The sequence below is a fragment of the Artibeus jamaicensis genome, unplaced genomic scaffold (genome assembly GCF_021234435.1).
Source record: "Artibeus jamaicensis isolate MK-2021 breed Jamaican fruit bat unplaced genomic scaffold, CSHL_Jam_final contig_419, whole genome shotgun sequence".
Taxonomy (NCBI): Eukaryota; Metazoa; Chordata; class Mammalia; order Chiroptera; family Phyllostomidae; genus Artibeus; species Artibeus jamaicensis.
Window position 1 is genome coordinate 3120222 of NW_026521824.1, and position 14169 is coordinate 3134390.

The 14169-nt window shown below is 42.0% G+C and overlaps 1 protein-coding gene across 4 annotated transcripts; it reads right to left on the reverse strand.

Annotated features, from left to right (window-relative positions):
• Window positions 1-10955: 10955 nt before the first annotated feature.
• On the reverse strand, window positions 10956-13321 carry UBB (ubiquitin B). 4 transcript variants are annotated; one of them, XM_037166024.2, is made up of 2 exons: window positions 13215-13321; window positions 10956-12251 (listed from the first exon to the last, which is right to left on the reverse strand). In XM_037166024.2, the coding sequence occupies exon 2, from the start codon at window positions 12243-12245 to the stop codon at window positions 11100-11102; it is 1146 nt and encodes a 381-aa protein (XP_037021919.2). In that variant the 5' UTR covers window positions 12246-12251; window positions 13215-13321; the 3' UTR covers window positions 10956-11099. The 4 variants fall into 4 exon arrangements, with proteins under 4 accessions (XP_037021919.2, XP_037021936.2, XP_053521690.1 ...); XM_037166041.2 differs by having other exon boundaries at window positions 13137-13225; XM_053665715.1 differs by lacking the exon at window positions 13215-13321 and adding an exon at window positions 13165-13187.
• Between the last annotated feature and the right edge of the window lie 848 nt (window positions 13322-14169).

Sequence of the window (14169 nt, forward strand, 5' to 3'; positions counted from 1 at the left end):
GCCATGATGTACTGCTCTGTTCTGAAATACAAGTGGAGAGGACAAGGGACTTCCGCCAAGATGGAGGCGTAGGTGGAAGCACTGCGCCTTCTCACACAACCAAGTTTAAAAACAACAAAGTTTTAGCAACAAAAACACAGCCAAACCACAGAAAATTGAACTACACGGAAGTCTGACAACAACGAACCCTTCAGCCAAACTGGTAAGAGGGGCAGAGCCAGCAGCAGAGCGGGGTCGGGCAGGAAAGATCCACCGGACCGACCCGGGCGCGCAACCCAGGTGCGCCAGCAGCCGTGGGCGAATCCCAGGTGTGGAGAAGCGGGCAGACCCACTGAGGGCAAAAGGCGGTGGACTCACTGAGGGCTGACCAAAGTCACACAGTCAAGCACAGATAAACTGGTGAAGGAGCGAAGCAGTGAGACAGACCGTGCAGGCCCCAGTGGCGGAAAGTGGCAGAGGGGACCACCATTGTCCCTCTCTGACCACGCCCCCACATACAGCATCATAAACCAGCCACCTGGGTGGCCCCGCCCTGGTGAACAACTAAGGCTCCACTCCTCATATGTAACAGGCACAAACAGATCAAAACATGGCTCAAGAACAACTCAGAGCCCCAGAGCCGATAAATCTAAGTGATGAAGAAATAGCAAAACTTTCAGATGCACAGTTCAAAATACCGGTGATCAGGATGCTCACAGAACTGGGTGATTTTAGTCACAAATTAGAGGAACATATGAAGGCTAAACTAATTGAACTGAAGGGAATTGCACAGGAAACCAATAGTAATGGAAAGGAAACTGGGACTCAAATCAATGGAGTGGACCAGAAAGAAGAAACAAAAAAGACTAAACAGAAAAGAATGAAGAAACAAGAATTCAAAAAAACGAGGAGAGGCTTAGGAACCTCTGGGACACCTTTAAACGTTCCAACATCCGAGTTATAGGGGTACCAGAAGGGGAAGAGAAACAGCCACCAGTGGAAAACTTATTTGAACAAATAATAAAGGAGAACTTCCCCAATCTGGCAAAGGAAATAGACTTCCAGGAAATCCAGGAAGCTCAGAGAGTCCCAAAGAAGTTGGACCCAAGAAGGAACACACCAAGGCACATCATAATTATATTAGCCAAGATTAAAATGAAAGAGAGAATTCTAGAAGCAGCAAGAGATAAGGGGACAGTCACTTACAAAGGAGTCCCCATCAGACTGTCAGCTGATTTCTCAAAAGAGACCTTACAGGCAAGAAGGGGCTGGAAAGAAGTATTCCAAGTCATGAAATCCAAAGACCTACATCCAAGATTGCTCTATGCAGCAAAGCTTTCATTTAGAATGGAAGGGCAGATAAAGTGCTTCTCAGATAAGATCAAATTCAAGAAGTTCATCATCACCAAGCCCTTATTATATGAAATAAGGGGACTTACCTCAGAAAAAGAAGATAAAAAAGATGAACAGTGAAAGGACAGCAAACTCACAGTTACTAAGAACCACATCTAAAACAAAAACAAACTAAGAGGACAGCTAGATCAGGAGCAAAATCATAGAAATGAAGATGACATGGAGGGTTAGCAACAGGGGAGTGAGAGAAGGAGAAGGGGGAAGAAGGTGCAGAAAATAAGTAGCATAGATGGTAGGCAGAAAATAGATAGGGGGGAGGGCAAGAATAATATGGGAAATATAGAATCTAAAGAACTTGAGATATGTGGTCATAAACTAAAGGGGGGAATGGTGGGGGAGGGGTGTGCAGGGTGGAGGGTAATGAAGGGGGAAATAGAAGTGTAATGACATAATCAATAAAATATATTTTTAAAAAAACTATAATGACAACAAAAAACAAGTGGAGAGGACAGAGCTGAAAGTGAAATAAGCGAGTTATTTTAGGTGGGTGAAATCAGTCCCCAGGTGAGCAGCTATTTAGAGGAAATCATCAGCACATTACTGGAAGCCATTCTTGTGGTTTTGCAGAAGAGGAGAAACAGCAGAGATAGATGCTCAGGGAAGCCTGAGGCCCAGAGAAGCAAAGAGGAGGAGACACAGCTCTGAGCACACTCTGCAGACTCTTCCAAGTGCGCCACCACCGGCACCCCTCCCCCTTCCCTGCTGCCTTTGCCTCTTCAACCTTCCCTTCTGGTCTCTGGAGGTCTCTGTTTTTTGAAGGTCATGCTTTCAGGTGGCTCAGGACCTTTTCCTTTCTCTAGTCTTGGCCGCTGTGGCGGCAAAGAGCCATAGTGCTCCAGGAAACTTTGCCAAGCTGCTTCCAGGAGAGGCTCAGGACAGGAGAGGGAGGAGTAGGATTGCTCAAAAGGCCATCAGGACTTCTGCATTAAAGTACTGGCTGTAAAGGAGAGTCCATTTTAGCTTCTAAAAGAGATGACACTCAGGCCTGATGTTCAGCAAAACAGCTTTCACAGGGGTGGATGGGAAAGGGGGAAAGCAAGCCAAGGCAAAGCAGGTGTTGGAAGCTGCCAGCTAACAGACAAAGGGGGGGGATGGAAGCCCAGTTTGTCGAAAGTTTGAATATGATCTGGAGAGTGTATTGGGCCTTAGAAGTAAAGTCTTCCTCTGATAAGTCCCAAAGGCGTTTTTCTCCCCCAAATGCTGAAGCATCCCCTTTACTGGATGCAACGGTCAGTATTTTCCACCCTGATCAGGGTGAGCAGAGCAGTTCTGAAAACTGGGAACATTACCTCCATTCCTCAAGGCCAGTGTTTGGGAGGCATGGGCCACATATTGAAGAAGTCAAAGTGGGGTGCCCCTGCCCACAGAACCACCTGGCCAGTGCCTCATACCCACAAGATCACATCCATTTCCACAGCTGCATTGGGACCAAGGCAGATGGATGCCTGGTTCTGCTAAGCTTCCCCTATCTTCAGGCTCCTTTGGGGGCCCAGTATTAATTGCCCTGGAGCCTAGACCCTTGCTCCAGTAGCAGGAAGGAAACTGCAGCTCCAGGACCACCCTTGGAGCTAGTAAATGACACCTAATTGCACGAATATAAACTAGTGTAAATGGAAAATTGTGTAGAAGGATGGGCTTGTGTAGTTGGGATCCTGGCAAACTGCCTTAATGCCTCCTAATTACAAGGAAATTTCTCAAACTCTAAAATTTAACCACTGAACAAAATTGCAGTGTCTGCAGCAAAGGGTAAATGTTCTTAAGCATATAATGAGCTCTTAGCAAACCAGTAAGACAACAAAATTTTAAAGAACTGAAGATGTGAAGGAAGAGTTCACAGAGAGAAGAAAGAACATGCTAAACCTCACTCATCAAATAAATATAAATTTGGAAATACATATTTATTTGAATAGAGAATATTAGCCCATGATAAAAATTCAAGCAATTAAAGATACTATATTTTGAAAAGGATGTATCCCCACCCACTTCCTTTTTTGGAACCGACAATTGTTAGTAATTTCTTTTTCTTTTTTCTCTCTTTTTTATTAAAATATATTTGCCAAATAACATTAACAATGTCTAGGTATTCTTCTAGAATCATCCTATATCTATGCAAAATCATTAAAATATAAATAATCCCCTTTTCATACAAGTGTTAACACATACTGCTATTCACATTTAGGTTGTTTTAGTGTATTGCTACTATTAAGAAGACAGCAGTTAATATTTGTGTTCATGTTTCTTTGTTCACATCTGTGAAAATATATGAAAAATTCTTAGTAGTGGAATTGCTGGGTCAAAGAGTATGTGCATTTCAAATCTTCATAGATACTTACCAACTACCTTCCAAAGAGGTTTTACTGGTTTATGCTGACCAATGATGCATAAGGATGTATTTCTCTACACCCTTGGAAATAGTGTATTAACAGTCTTGTTTTATCTTCGTCGATCTGGAAGATCTTTTAAAATGCTGTTTCATACATTTATTGGTCATTTTTCTTACAGTAAGTAAAGCTGCATATCTTTTCATGTTTAAGAACCATTTTCTTGTCTGCAAATTGTCTGCTCCTATCCCTCGACTATTTTTCTATTTGATTACCAATCTGTTTTCTATATTTGTAGAAACTCTTACATATTAAAGAAATTAACCCTTATGTGTATTGTAAATATTTTTTCTTTTTATTGAATTCATTGGGGTGACACAGGTTAATAAAATTATACACGTTTCAGGTGCACAATTCCACAACACATCCTCTGTACACCATATTGTGTGTTTAGCACCCGAAGTCAAGTCTCCGTCCATCATCACTGATCCCTCTATAACCTCCCTCCTCCACCTCCCTCCACGTGTGTTGTAAATATTTTTTCTAGTTTATTTATCTTTTTAAAAAAAGATTTTATTTATTTTCAGAGAGATGGGAAGGAAGGAAGAGAGGGAGAGAAACATTGATATGTAAAAGATACATCAACTGGTTGCCTCGCACACATTCCCAACCCAGGAATGTGCCCTGACTGGCAACTGAACCCTTTGAGGGCCAGCCCTCAATCTACTGAGACAGCCACACCAGCCAGGGCTGGTTTATTTATCTTTTGACAAAAACGTGAAGAGATGAATTTGTAAAAGTATTGATCATAAAGTTGTCTACAACTGTGCCATAATATGGATTAAATAAATTATACATACAATAGAATGCTATGCAGCTATTTAAATGAAGACTTATATTTAAATAAATAAAAATATAAAATAAATATCTATGCATAGTAAGTAGAAAAAGCAGGATATGAAACAAAACTATATGAGCTTCTATTTTAAAAAATATGTTGCCAATAGTTGCCTCTAGTTGGTGGAAATTCAGGTGATTCATTCAGGTTATTTTACTTTCTTTCCATATTACCTGAATTTTTAAAAAATGATGAACATGTGTTGTTCTTTTAATAAGATAAAAATATGAATCAAGCTATTTTCATTTTGAAAAAAATAAAAGTAAAAACTTAAACCCAAAACATCAATGAGGCAAAATTGATCAGTTTCATTAACAAAGAACTGCACTTCCTCCACCCTAAAATGTTGGTATTAACTTCTAAAGCATTATGTTGATTAGAGCACCCTGATATGTCCTCATTGTTTGTAATATCAATATAAGTATTTTGAGTCTGTTATTTTGAAACACATTTAACTTATGAAGAAGCATGGGGCTGTCATATGAGTGACAGAAAACAAAGATAATAGTGTTCAATTTGCTTGGCAAACTATAATTATGTGATATAAAAGGTGTTTATCAGAGCCACTACTGACACTAAAGTTAAGGTAGACATAACATTAATCCAGTGACTTTTCAACCTTTTTCATCACGTGGTGCACATAAACTAATTACTAAAATTCTGTGGCACTCCAAAAAATATATTTTTTGCTGATCTGACAAAAATAGGTATAATTCCTCAGGGAATTGAGTGCCAGCCTGCAAACCACAAAATAGGTATAATTTTGATTCATTCACACTAGATGGCTATTGTTGGGTTTGCTGTTGTCATTTTTTTTATTTGACAAGCTAAGGGAAAAGAAGGCGGTGCCCCTAACTTGTCACATATTACATGTTTTAAAAATTCTTGCAGAACTCCAGTGTGTCTCCTGCAGCATACCTGTCAAAAATCAATGAGTTAATCAGTAGATAGTCAATGAATGGCTCAGAGTCTCTGTCACTAGTTTGCTGATCTCTGTGGGGAAAGAATGCTGTTATGATCTGGGAGTTATAGTGGTGGCAGTTTTCTCTTCCTGAACACTCTTCACCCAGAGAGGTGTAGAAAAACTTCTCATTGTCTGATTCACTTTCTTAAAAAAAAAAAAAGATGTGTTGTAGTTATCAACAAGCTTTACACTTGTACTTTTCTTTTGTCCAGTGTCATAAAGAAGAAGATTGCCAGATTCTCTTTCAGATTCAAAACTTATTTTTACAAAAGATACCATAAACAAAAACTGAAATAATAGTCTGGAAGACACTATTTATCACAATTAGAACAGATAAATTATTACTTTTTAGAATACATACAGGTTCCTACAAATTAATTATAATAATCATAATAATAAAGGGCAAAGATGTAAAAAGGTAATCCTCAGTACAGATTGTTAAGAAAACACACAAAATGTGTTTAATCTCACATTTAATGAGAAAAATGTAAATTAAAATAATAAGGTGACATTCTTGCCCTTCAAATTATCCATAATTGAAATGACTTATAATGTGTGTTAATAAGGGTATGGAAGGCTAGATATTATACTTATGCTGTATTGATGGGAATTTATGTTGGTGTAGTTTTTAAAAAATTATTGTGGTATGAAATACATAAAATTTACCATTTGAACCATTTTTAAGTGTACAGTTCACTGTCATTAGAACATTTAAATTGTTATGCAACCATCACCACTATAACCTCCAGAACTTTTTGTCGTCCCGAACTGGAAGTCCTTATGCATTAAACACCAACTTCTCATTCCCCTCCCCCTATCCCCTGGCAACCTCCATTCTACTTTCTGATTAGTCTAGGTACTTCATATAACTGGTATGATATAGTATTTGTCCTTTTGTGACTGGCTTATTTCACTTATGTCTCCAAGGTTCATCCACATTGTAGCACATGTGTCAGAACTGCCTCTTTTTTTTTTATTTTAAAGAGAACGAGAGAGACAGTGTGTGGTTGCCTCTTCTGTGCCCCCAGCTGGGAACTTGACCCACAAACTAGGCATGTGCCCTGACTGGATATTGAACCTACGACCCTTTGGTTCATGGGCCAGCACTCAACCCACTGACCCACTCCCACCAGGGCAAAATTGCTCTTCCTTTTTAAGGGTGAGTAATATTCCACTGTGTGTAGTATGATCTTTTTGAAGGGCAATTTTGTAGTAATCACAAATTTTAAAATGCCATATTCTTTGATAGAGCAATGAGACATTTACAAGAATGTTCATTGCAGCATTATTTTGACAGTGAAAAATTAAAAACAATCTAAATAATCATCAGTAAGACAGGTGAAGTGTGAGATACCCATACTAAGAAATGCAGGGTGGAGCAAAAGTAGGTTTACAGTTGTGATACACAAAAACATTTTATGCCCTGAAAGAGGCCTGTGTGTGATCCACAGTGCTAGACAGGTACACAGAAGTCATAGCTTGAACAGTATTTCTCAAAAGGTAAGGGATATTCCCCATGGGTGGGTGGCTCAGTTTCTTGGAGCATTGTCCTGTACACCAAAAGGATGCAGGTTTGATCCCTGATTAAGGAACATACTTAAATTGAGGGAAGGTAACCAGTTGATGTTTCTGTCTCCCCTCTGGCCCCATTCTCTTTTAAAAATCAATAAGCATACCTTCAGGTGAGGATAAAAACACGTGAGGGACATTAACAGAAAAGGTTAAAAAAAGTGAAATTGGAAAACACTGGAATAAACATTAAACAAGGTCCTTTAAGGCACAACATCTTGGGGCCATTAATATACTAGTGCGCACTGTTAAGTCTCCAGGAGGAAGGTCACAACTTCCTGAGCCCTTGTGACCACACAGCATCCTTTTTACAGTGGTTACATCTGGAGGACAAAGTTATGGAAACAGCTATTTTAGAAATATCTAAAGGTACATTGTTCCTTCAAAGGAGTTCTGGTAGGTAGGTACTGCATGGTCAGAGGAGTAGGTGCTAGAACAAATTACAAGAGTTTGCTGAGATCTACTAGCTGGAAGTAAACGTCACCACTCAACTTCTGGTAACAGGGGAAAAAATTAAAATTATAAAAGAATAAGGATAGTAATGGGATCAAGAAAGTATAATCTCAAAACTTACTTCCCTTTTTGTATTGTTGCACTAAGTGCTATTACTTTCCCAGAATCAACACCTTATGAGTAGGCTGGGCCTAATTAGAAGGGAGGCATGGCTTGCCCCTTCAGATATGAGGAACGAGCAGAGTAATTAAAATGAAAAATCTCGTGATTCAGGAAGACTCATGAAATGTAGTTTCTAGAGGCCCTCAGAGATGCAGAGAATGAACCAGAGACTCTACCCAGTTTGGGACCAGTTTGACTTCAGGGCAGAAGTACTTGAATGGCTGTCAGGGTTTCTTGTGAACAATGCTGATACTAAGTTGCAAAATGACTTCAGGACTCCTGGAGGACTGTAGGTGACAGATATGAAAATACCTACAATGGAGTTGAAAACATACCTCCCTTCAAAACCTTTTGTCTCCCTTAAGTGACCAATGTTAAACAGGGGTCCACTCTTTTGTATGCCCAGACCAGTAAGTGGAACCCGATTTACACTCAAGTAGTTGTATCTAATTGCTATTATTACATGCAATGTTTTTATATAGAGGGTATGTAATCTTTTAAATTGAATGCACTTAATGTATAATCCACTATTGTTTACTTTTTTCCCATTTCACTAAAACCTGGCAAAAACCATCTTGGAGTGGCATCAGCTACTGGGACTTGCTTTCAGGATGCCAAGCCAAGTATCCTGTTAACACATCTTTGCACACAGGTGCAAGTATTCTTTTAGGAAGTATCACGGGATACAGACGTATTAATGAATTCCTAAGTAGAAAGTAGACAATGAAGATTACAACTGAAGATGGTTAAGTTGCAGCTTGTTCTGCAAATTCTGTGTTCTCAAGACATAATGATGTACAAGTAGTTGTAATAAGCACATGAAATTTGCTCTTTGGAGATAATACAGGCACAAAATAAAATGGGTTTAAAGTAAGTTTGTGTAAGACTGACCCACATGTACTTTGGACATCACCCTAACAAGTCAAAAAGGTCCATCCCATAAGTAACCTTCTATGGCATTGTATGTTTGTAAGGGTGAGGAGGTCCAGGGAGACATTTAAAGGCAGTGAGGGATTTGCACCAGAGGCTGTAACATGTACGTCTCCCCCCTTCCATGGGCTCTTCATAGCATCTGTACCAACACTGCAATTCAGATTCCTGGCTGTTAGATGACGAGCAGCTAGAAAAGGAACTTAAGCTGGATAAGTGATAGGATAAACGAAAAAATTATCAACTCTCCCACCATTCCTAAGTCATCCCAAATAAAAGCTCCACTCCTAATTGTGTTTTCCCATGGCACTGCTGGGCCACAAGTCAGCAGGAACCCAAACTACAACTGGCCTGTTATAGTCAATGCAGAAGGTTTGAGGACAAGATTAACCCACTTCCAAAAACCAATTGAGCCCAGGTTAAAAACACAAGCAGACCCTTTTCCTTGCTCAAATTTCAAGTGTGTGCAGGGTGAATTTGCCAAGACTGAGAAATACCTTTGGAAGAGATCTTGAGAAAAGGCACCAACAGCTGAAACCTCTTTTTCATAAGCTTACAGACCAGACCAATCCGTTAGGCAAGCATGAAGATGTAGTAGAAATAACACAACTGTGCAAGCCCTATTTGCCCTAGCCACCCACTCTCCAGTCAAATGCATTTATTCTTCAGGTTTATTAATCAAGGCATGTACTGAATGTAAAGAAAAATGTGGGGAAAAAAGTGACTCTTAAAACCCAGCTTTATCCTATTGTATATTTAGCTAAAGACCTGCTTAATAAAAGCCCTAGTTTGAGGACATCCTGAAGGGCAAGGAAGCTAATATAACTTAATGGATTTTATGATCTTTTAAGTCCTATGTTGACAGAACACTTGAATCCCAGTTCTTATTTTGCCTCCAAGAACTAAGCCTTGACCAAATCAACTTGAAGTGGTAGAATTGAGGTGCCACCTTCCAATTCAACAATGAAACATATTCCCTTCAGTTTAAGGAAGCCTTTTTAAAGGCTTGGGTTTTTACCACCTCCAAGGAGTTGAAGCATTCATTCACTGTATGGATCTAAAATTTAAGTGTTATCTCCAATGTCCAACTTAAGAAACCCAGAGTTAGCTGTGGCTGGTGTAGCTCAGTGGATTGAGCACAGGCCTGTGAACCAGAGAATCACGGTTCAATTCCCAGTCAGGGCACATGCCTGGGTTGCAGGCTAGTTCCCAACAGAGGATGCAGGAAAGGTAACCATACACTGATATTTCTCCCTCCCCTTCCCCTCTAAAGATAAATGAAATCTAAAAGAAAAAAAAGTACTTCAATTTTTTATGCTCAAATTTAAGACTTCTAAAAATAGATGTTTGAGGAACTACTGTTAAAGCAGAATTCCTAAAATTATGTACCAAGCCATTCCGTGGTATACCTGGAATATCAATGGCACATTTCTAGGCACCTGATACCTTCATCCTCATTTTAATAACATACCCCTGGAGTGAGATACTTATGATTATACCACTGTTAATACCAATAATTTCCCTAAAGTGAGAAAACCAGAGCTTCCAATTTCTCCCTTATACACTCCCCACTCCATTCAGTTTTGTCCCAAGTTGAAAAAAATCACTTTTACTGGTCACACCAGACTGCTTTGTAATGGGGAAAGAGACTAAGAACCTACACAGCACTGTAGTGGTAACTCATATCCAAATATTCTTGGTCCCTCAAAATTCTTCTGATATTGAAGATACACTGCCTACTGTTATTATAACATGACAGTGTAAGAACTGCTTGTATTAGGTTTAGACAAAAATGGAGAATTTCATTTGTTGCTGCAATCTTATCTTTCTCCTCAAAATAACATAAAGCTGTTAAAAGTCATTAAGATCCGACTGCTGTTAGGAACCACCTTCATTTGCTGCCCAACCTACCAGTGCTGGCAATTTGCCTAAGATCAGAACACCCTTTTAGCTGAGTTCTTTCACAATCTTTCCCACCAGCCAGCCTTCTTTCAAATTTGACAAGGGCTCAATTGAGTTTACATACACAGACAGGATTAGGGTTCTACTTCACTACTTTAAATTAAACACTTGCACTAGCCAGCAAGAAAAGCACACTAAACTGGTGATTACAAGACTTAGACAAAGTTCCCATATCTTGGTACACTCAATGTTTACCAAAGTTGAAAGACTTAATTTCTGTCATATTAACAATCTCAAAATTAAAGCCCTTCCTTGAACACCTTTCCCACATCACGTAATTTCATAACAACAGACACCAAGTTACTACCGTGCAATGAAACCTTTATTAACACTTTGAACAGGTTCAGCTATTACTGAAACTGGTAATTTCTAAACTTAAACTGGGAAAAATGGCTAGAATGCAGAACAGTAGCCATCACTGGGGACTATGAATGCCAGAACTGAAGAATTAACAGCCACCCCTTAGACGGAGGACCAGGTGCAGGGTGGACTCTTTCTGGATGTTGTAGTCAGAAAGAGTGCGGCCATCTTCCAGCTGCTTGCCTGCAAAGATGAGCCTCTGCTGGTCAGGGGGGATGCCTTCTTTATCCTGGATCTTGGCCTTCACATTCTCAATGGTGTCACTGGGCTCCACCTCCAGAGTGATGGTCTTGCCGGTCAGGGTCTTCACGAAGATCTGCATACCACCTCTCAGGCGCAGGACCAGGTGCAGGGTGGACTCTTTCTGGATGTTGTAGTCAGAAAGAGTGCGGCCATCTTCCAGCTGCTTGCCTGCAAAGATGAGCCTCTGCTGGTCAGGGGGGATGCCTTCTTTATCCTGGATCTTGGCCTTCACATTCTCAATGGTGTCACTGGGCTCCACCTCCAGAGTGATGGTCTTGCCGGTCAGGGTCTTCACGAAGATCTGCATACCACCTCTCAGGCGCAGGACCAGGTGCAGGGTGGACTCTTTCTGGATGTTGTAGTCAGAAAGAGTGCGGCCATCTTCCAGCTGCTTGCCTGCAAAGATGAGCCTCTGCTGGTCAGGGGGGATGCCTTCTTTATCCTGGATCTTGGCCTTCACATTCTCAATGGTGTCACTGGGCTCCACCTCCAGAGTGATGGTCTTGCCGGTCAGGGTCTTCACGAAGATCTGCATACCACCTCTCAGGCGCAGGACCAGGTGCAGGGTGGACTCCTTCTGGATGTTGTAGTCAGAAAGAGTGCGGCCATCTTCCAGCTGCTTGCCTGCAAAGATGAGCCTCTGCTGGTCAGGGGGGATGCCTTCTTTATCCTGGATCTTGGCCTTCACATTCTCAATGGTGTCACTAGGCTCCACCTCCAGAGTGATGGTCTTGCCGGTCAGGGTCTTCACGAAGATCTGCATACCACCTCTCAGGCGCAGGACCAGGTGCAGGGTGGACTCCTTCTGGATGTTGTAGTCAGAAAGAGTGCGGCCATCTTCCAGCTGCTTGCCTGCAAAGATGAGCCTCTGCTGGTCAGGGGGGATGCCTTCTTTATCCTGGATCTTGGCCTTTACATTCTCAATGGTGTCACTGGGCTCCACCTCCAGAGTGATGGTCTTGCCGGTCAGGGTCTTCACGAAGATCTGCATTTTGACCTACAAAGATCAAAAGGCAAAAAAAACTAGCCTGTCATTCCAAGACTTTCACATTTATTACTTTTACATCCAATCAATTCTCCAAAATGCCTTAAACTACCTGTATCTCTGACTTTTAATTTTTACTAGACTAATAAAAAATTCCTTTAAAAAACATGGCCCTGGCTGGTGTGGCTCAGGGGATTTGAGTGCCAGCCTGCAAACCAAAGGGTTGCCAGTTGAATCTCTGGTCAGGCCACATGCCTTGGCTGCAGACCAGGTTGCCTGTGAAAGGCGATCACGCATTAATATTTCTCTTTCTCTTCTACCTTCAACCCTTTGGTGTAGGGAACCATGCTCCAACCAACTGAACCACACCAGCCAGGGCCAAATACTAAATTCTTTAATCAAGGCTTCAATTTACACTGGTTGAAAGATCAAACGTTTCAGAAATTTACCAGTCAAAACTTTGTTCCTTCACTGTACTACTTTGCAGACCGTAACAATTTCTCCAAAACTTAGGACTAGCACGAATAATGAAAAAAGAAACCCCACAGGGCACGGAAGAGTAAGCACTTCCGTTTAAATAAAGGTGGGGAGCGCCATTTTCTGTACATTGCGATTCCAAATTAAAAGGTCTTTACAAGACGCACTACCTTATTCCCTCCTTGCCCCCCTGAAACACACACGACGGAACCTCCACGGGTGAAGCGTCCGTTAGTCTCGGCGCGCGCACCAAACGCTCCCGTTCTTTACACGTAAACAAAGCCCACTCTTCCGGAAACTCCCCGCGGTGCGTCACGTCGCCTACCCCCGCCCCCCTTAATCCTTTCATAGCGGCCCACCGAGCCACAAGACTTAGCTAGTGACATCTTACTTAGCCCGCCCCCGTCCCCCTACCCTTACCCAAGACTCGAAGGCCCGGAACCAGTACCTGCTAGAGAATGAAAAAAAAAAAAAATTAAATCACGTGGAGTCACTTACAGACAGCAACAACAGCCTTTAACAGTGTCGGTCGCTTCTGAGAGTTCCGGCTACGCAGAACTGAAATTTATGCAACGTCTGTTGCGTAACTCATCACTTCTACGTAGCTGCCATGTCCATGCGCCACTGAAAGTAGTTCGGCCAGCCCCTACCTCCTGCGATGAGTTAGACCTTTCCATCAGGCTCCAAATCCCTCAGAGCCGGAAGAAAGGATCCTAAAAATTCATTTTCCCTCTATACCAGGCTATCCTTTCCCTCCTTTAGGAAAAACTAGGAAAGTTACCAGGCGGATGAATTCGAGTTGAGGGAACCATCCTTGAAAGCACTGGAAACTTCCTTGCGGCGCCGGCGCTGATTGGTGAAGCACATAAAGCGCGCGGCGGCTTGGCTGTCGCTGGGTTCTTGGCTATGAGAGCTGATGTTGCTAAGTGGCTGAATGCGCGTGCGCCTCAGAGGCGTGCTTTCTGGAATGGAGGGTGTTTCCGGCCGGTGAAGGGGGAGGGGGTCTATCGTTCTTGCCACTCAATGCCAAACATCACAGTCTAGTGTTTTAAGGCCTCAGGAAGAGGGAGCAGAGACCCTGCGCGGGGACTTCCCAGGGAAGGCTGCCCTAGTCCCTGTTTAGAGGTGTTCAGAAGCCGGACGGCGTGGCCGGCAGCTGTTTTTCCTGTTGTCTTCGGAGAAGCACAAACCCATTTCTCCCAGATCTCGAAAAACGCGTGCGGCTCACACACTGGGGGTTTTTTATTTTTGCTCTTGGTTATGGATCTTTTATCACGCTTCTTTACAATCAGAGTGCTTTGGTCGTACTCGATCTTCCTAAGATCCCCGAAGAGTGTCAACAGATCTAGACTCTAGTGGTGGCACCCTGTGCGGGACTCCAACTCCCCACCTGGCCTTCAGGCCCAGAGCTGCGTGGCTCCGGCTGCCGGTGACAGGGCGACCGAGCTTAGAT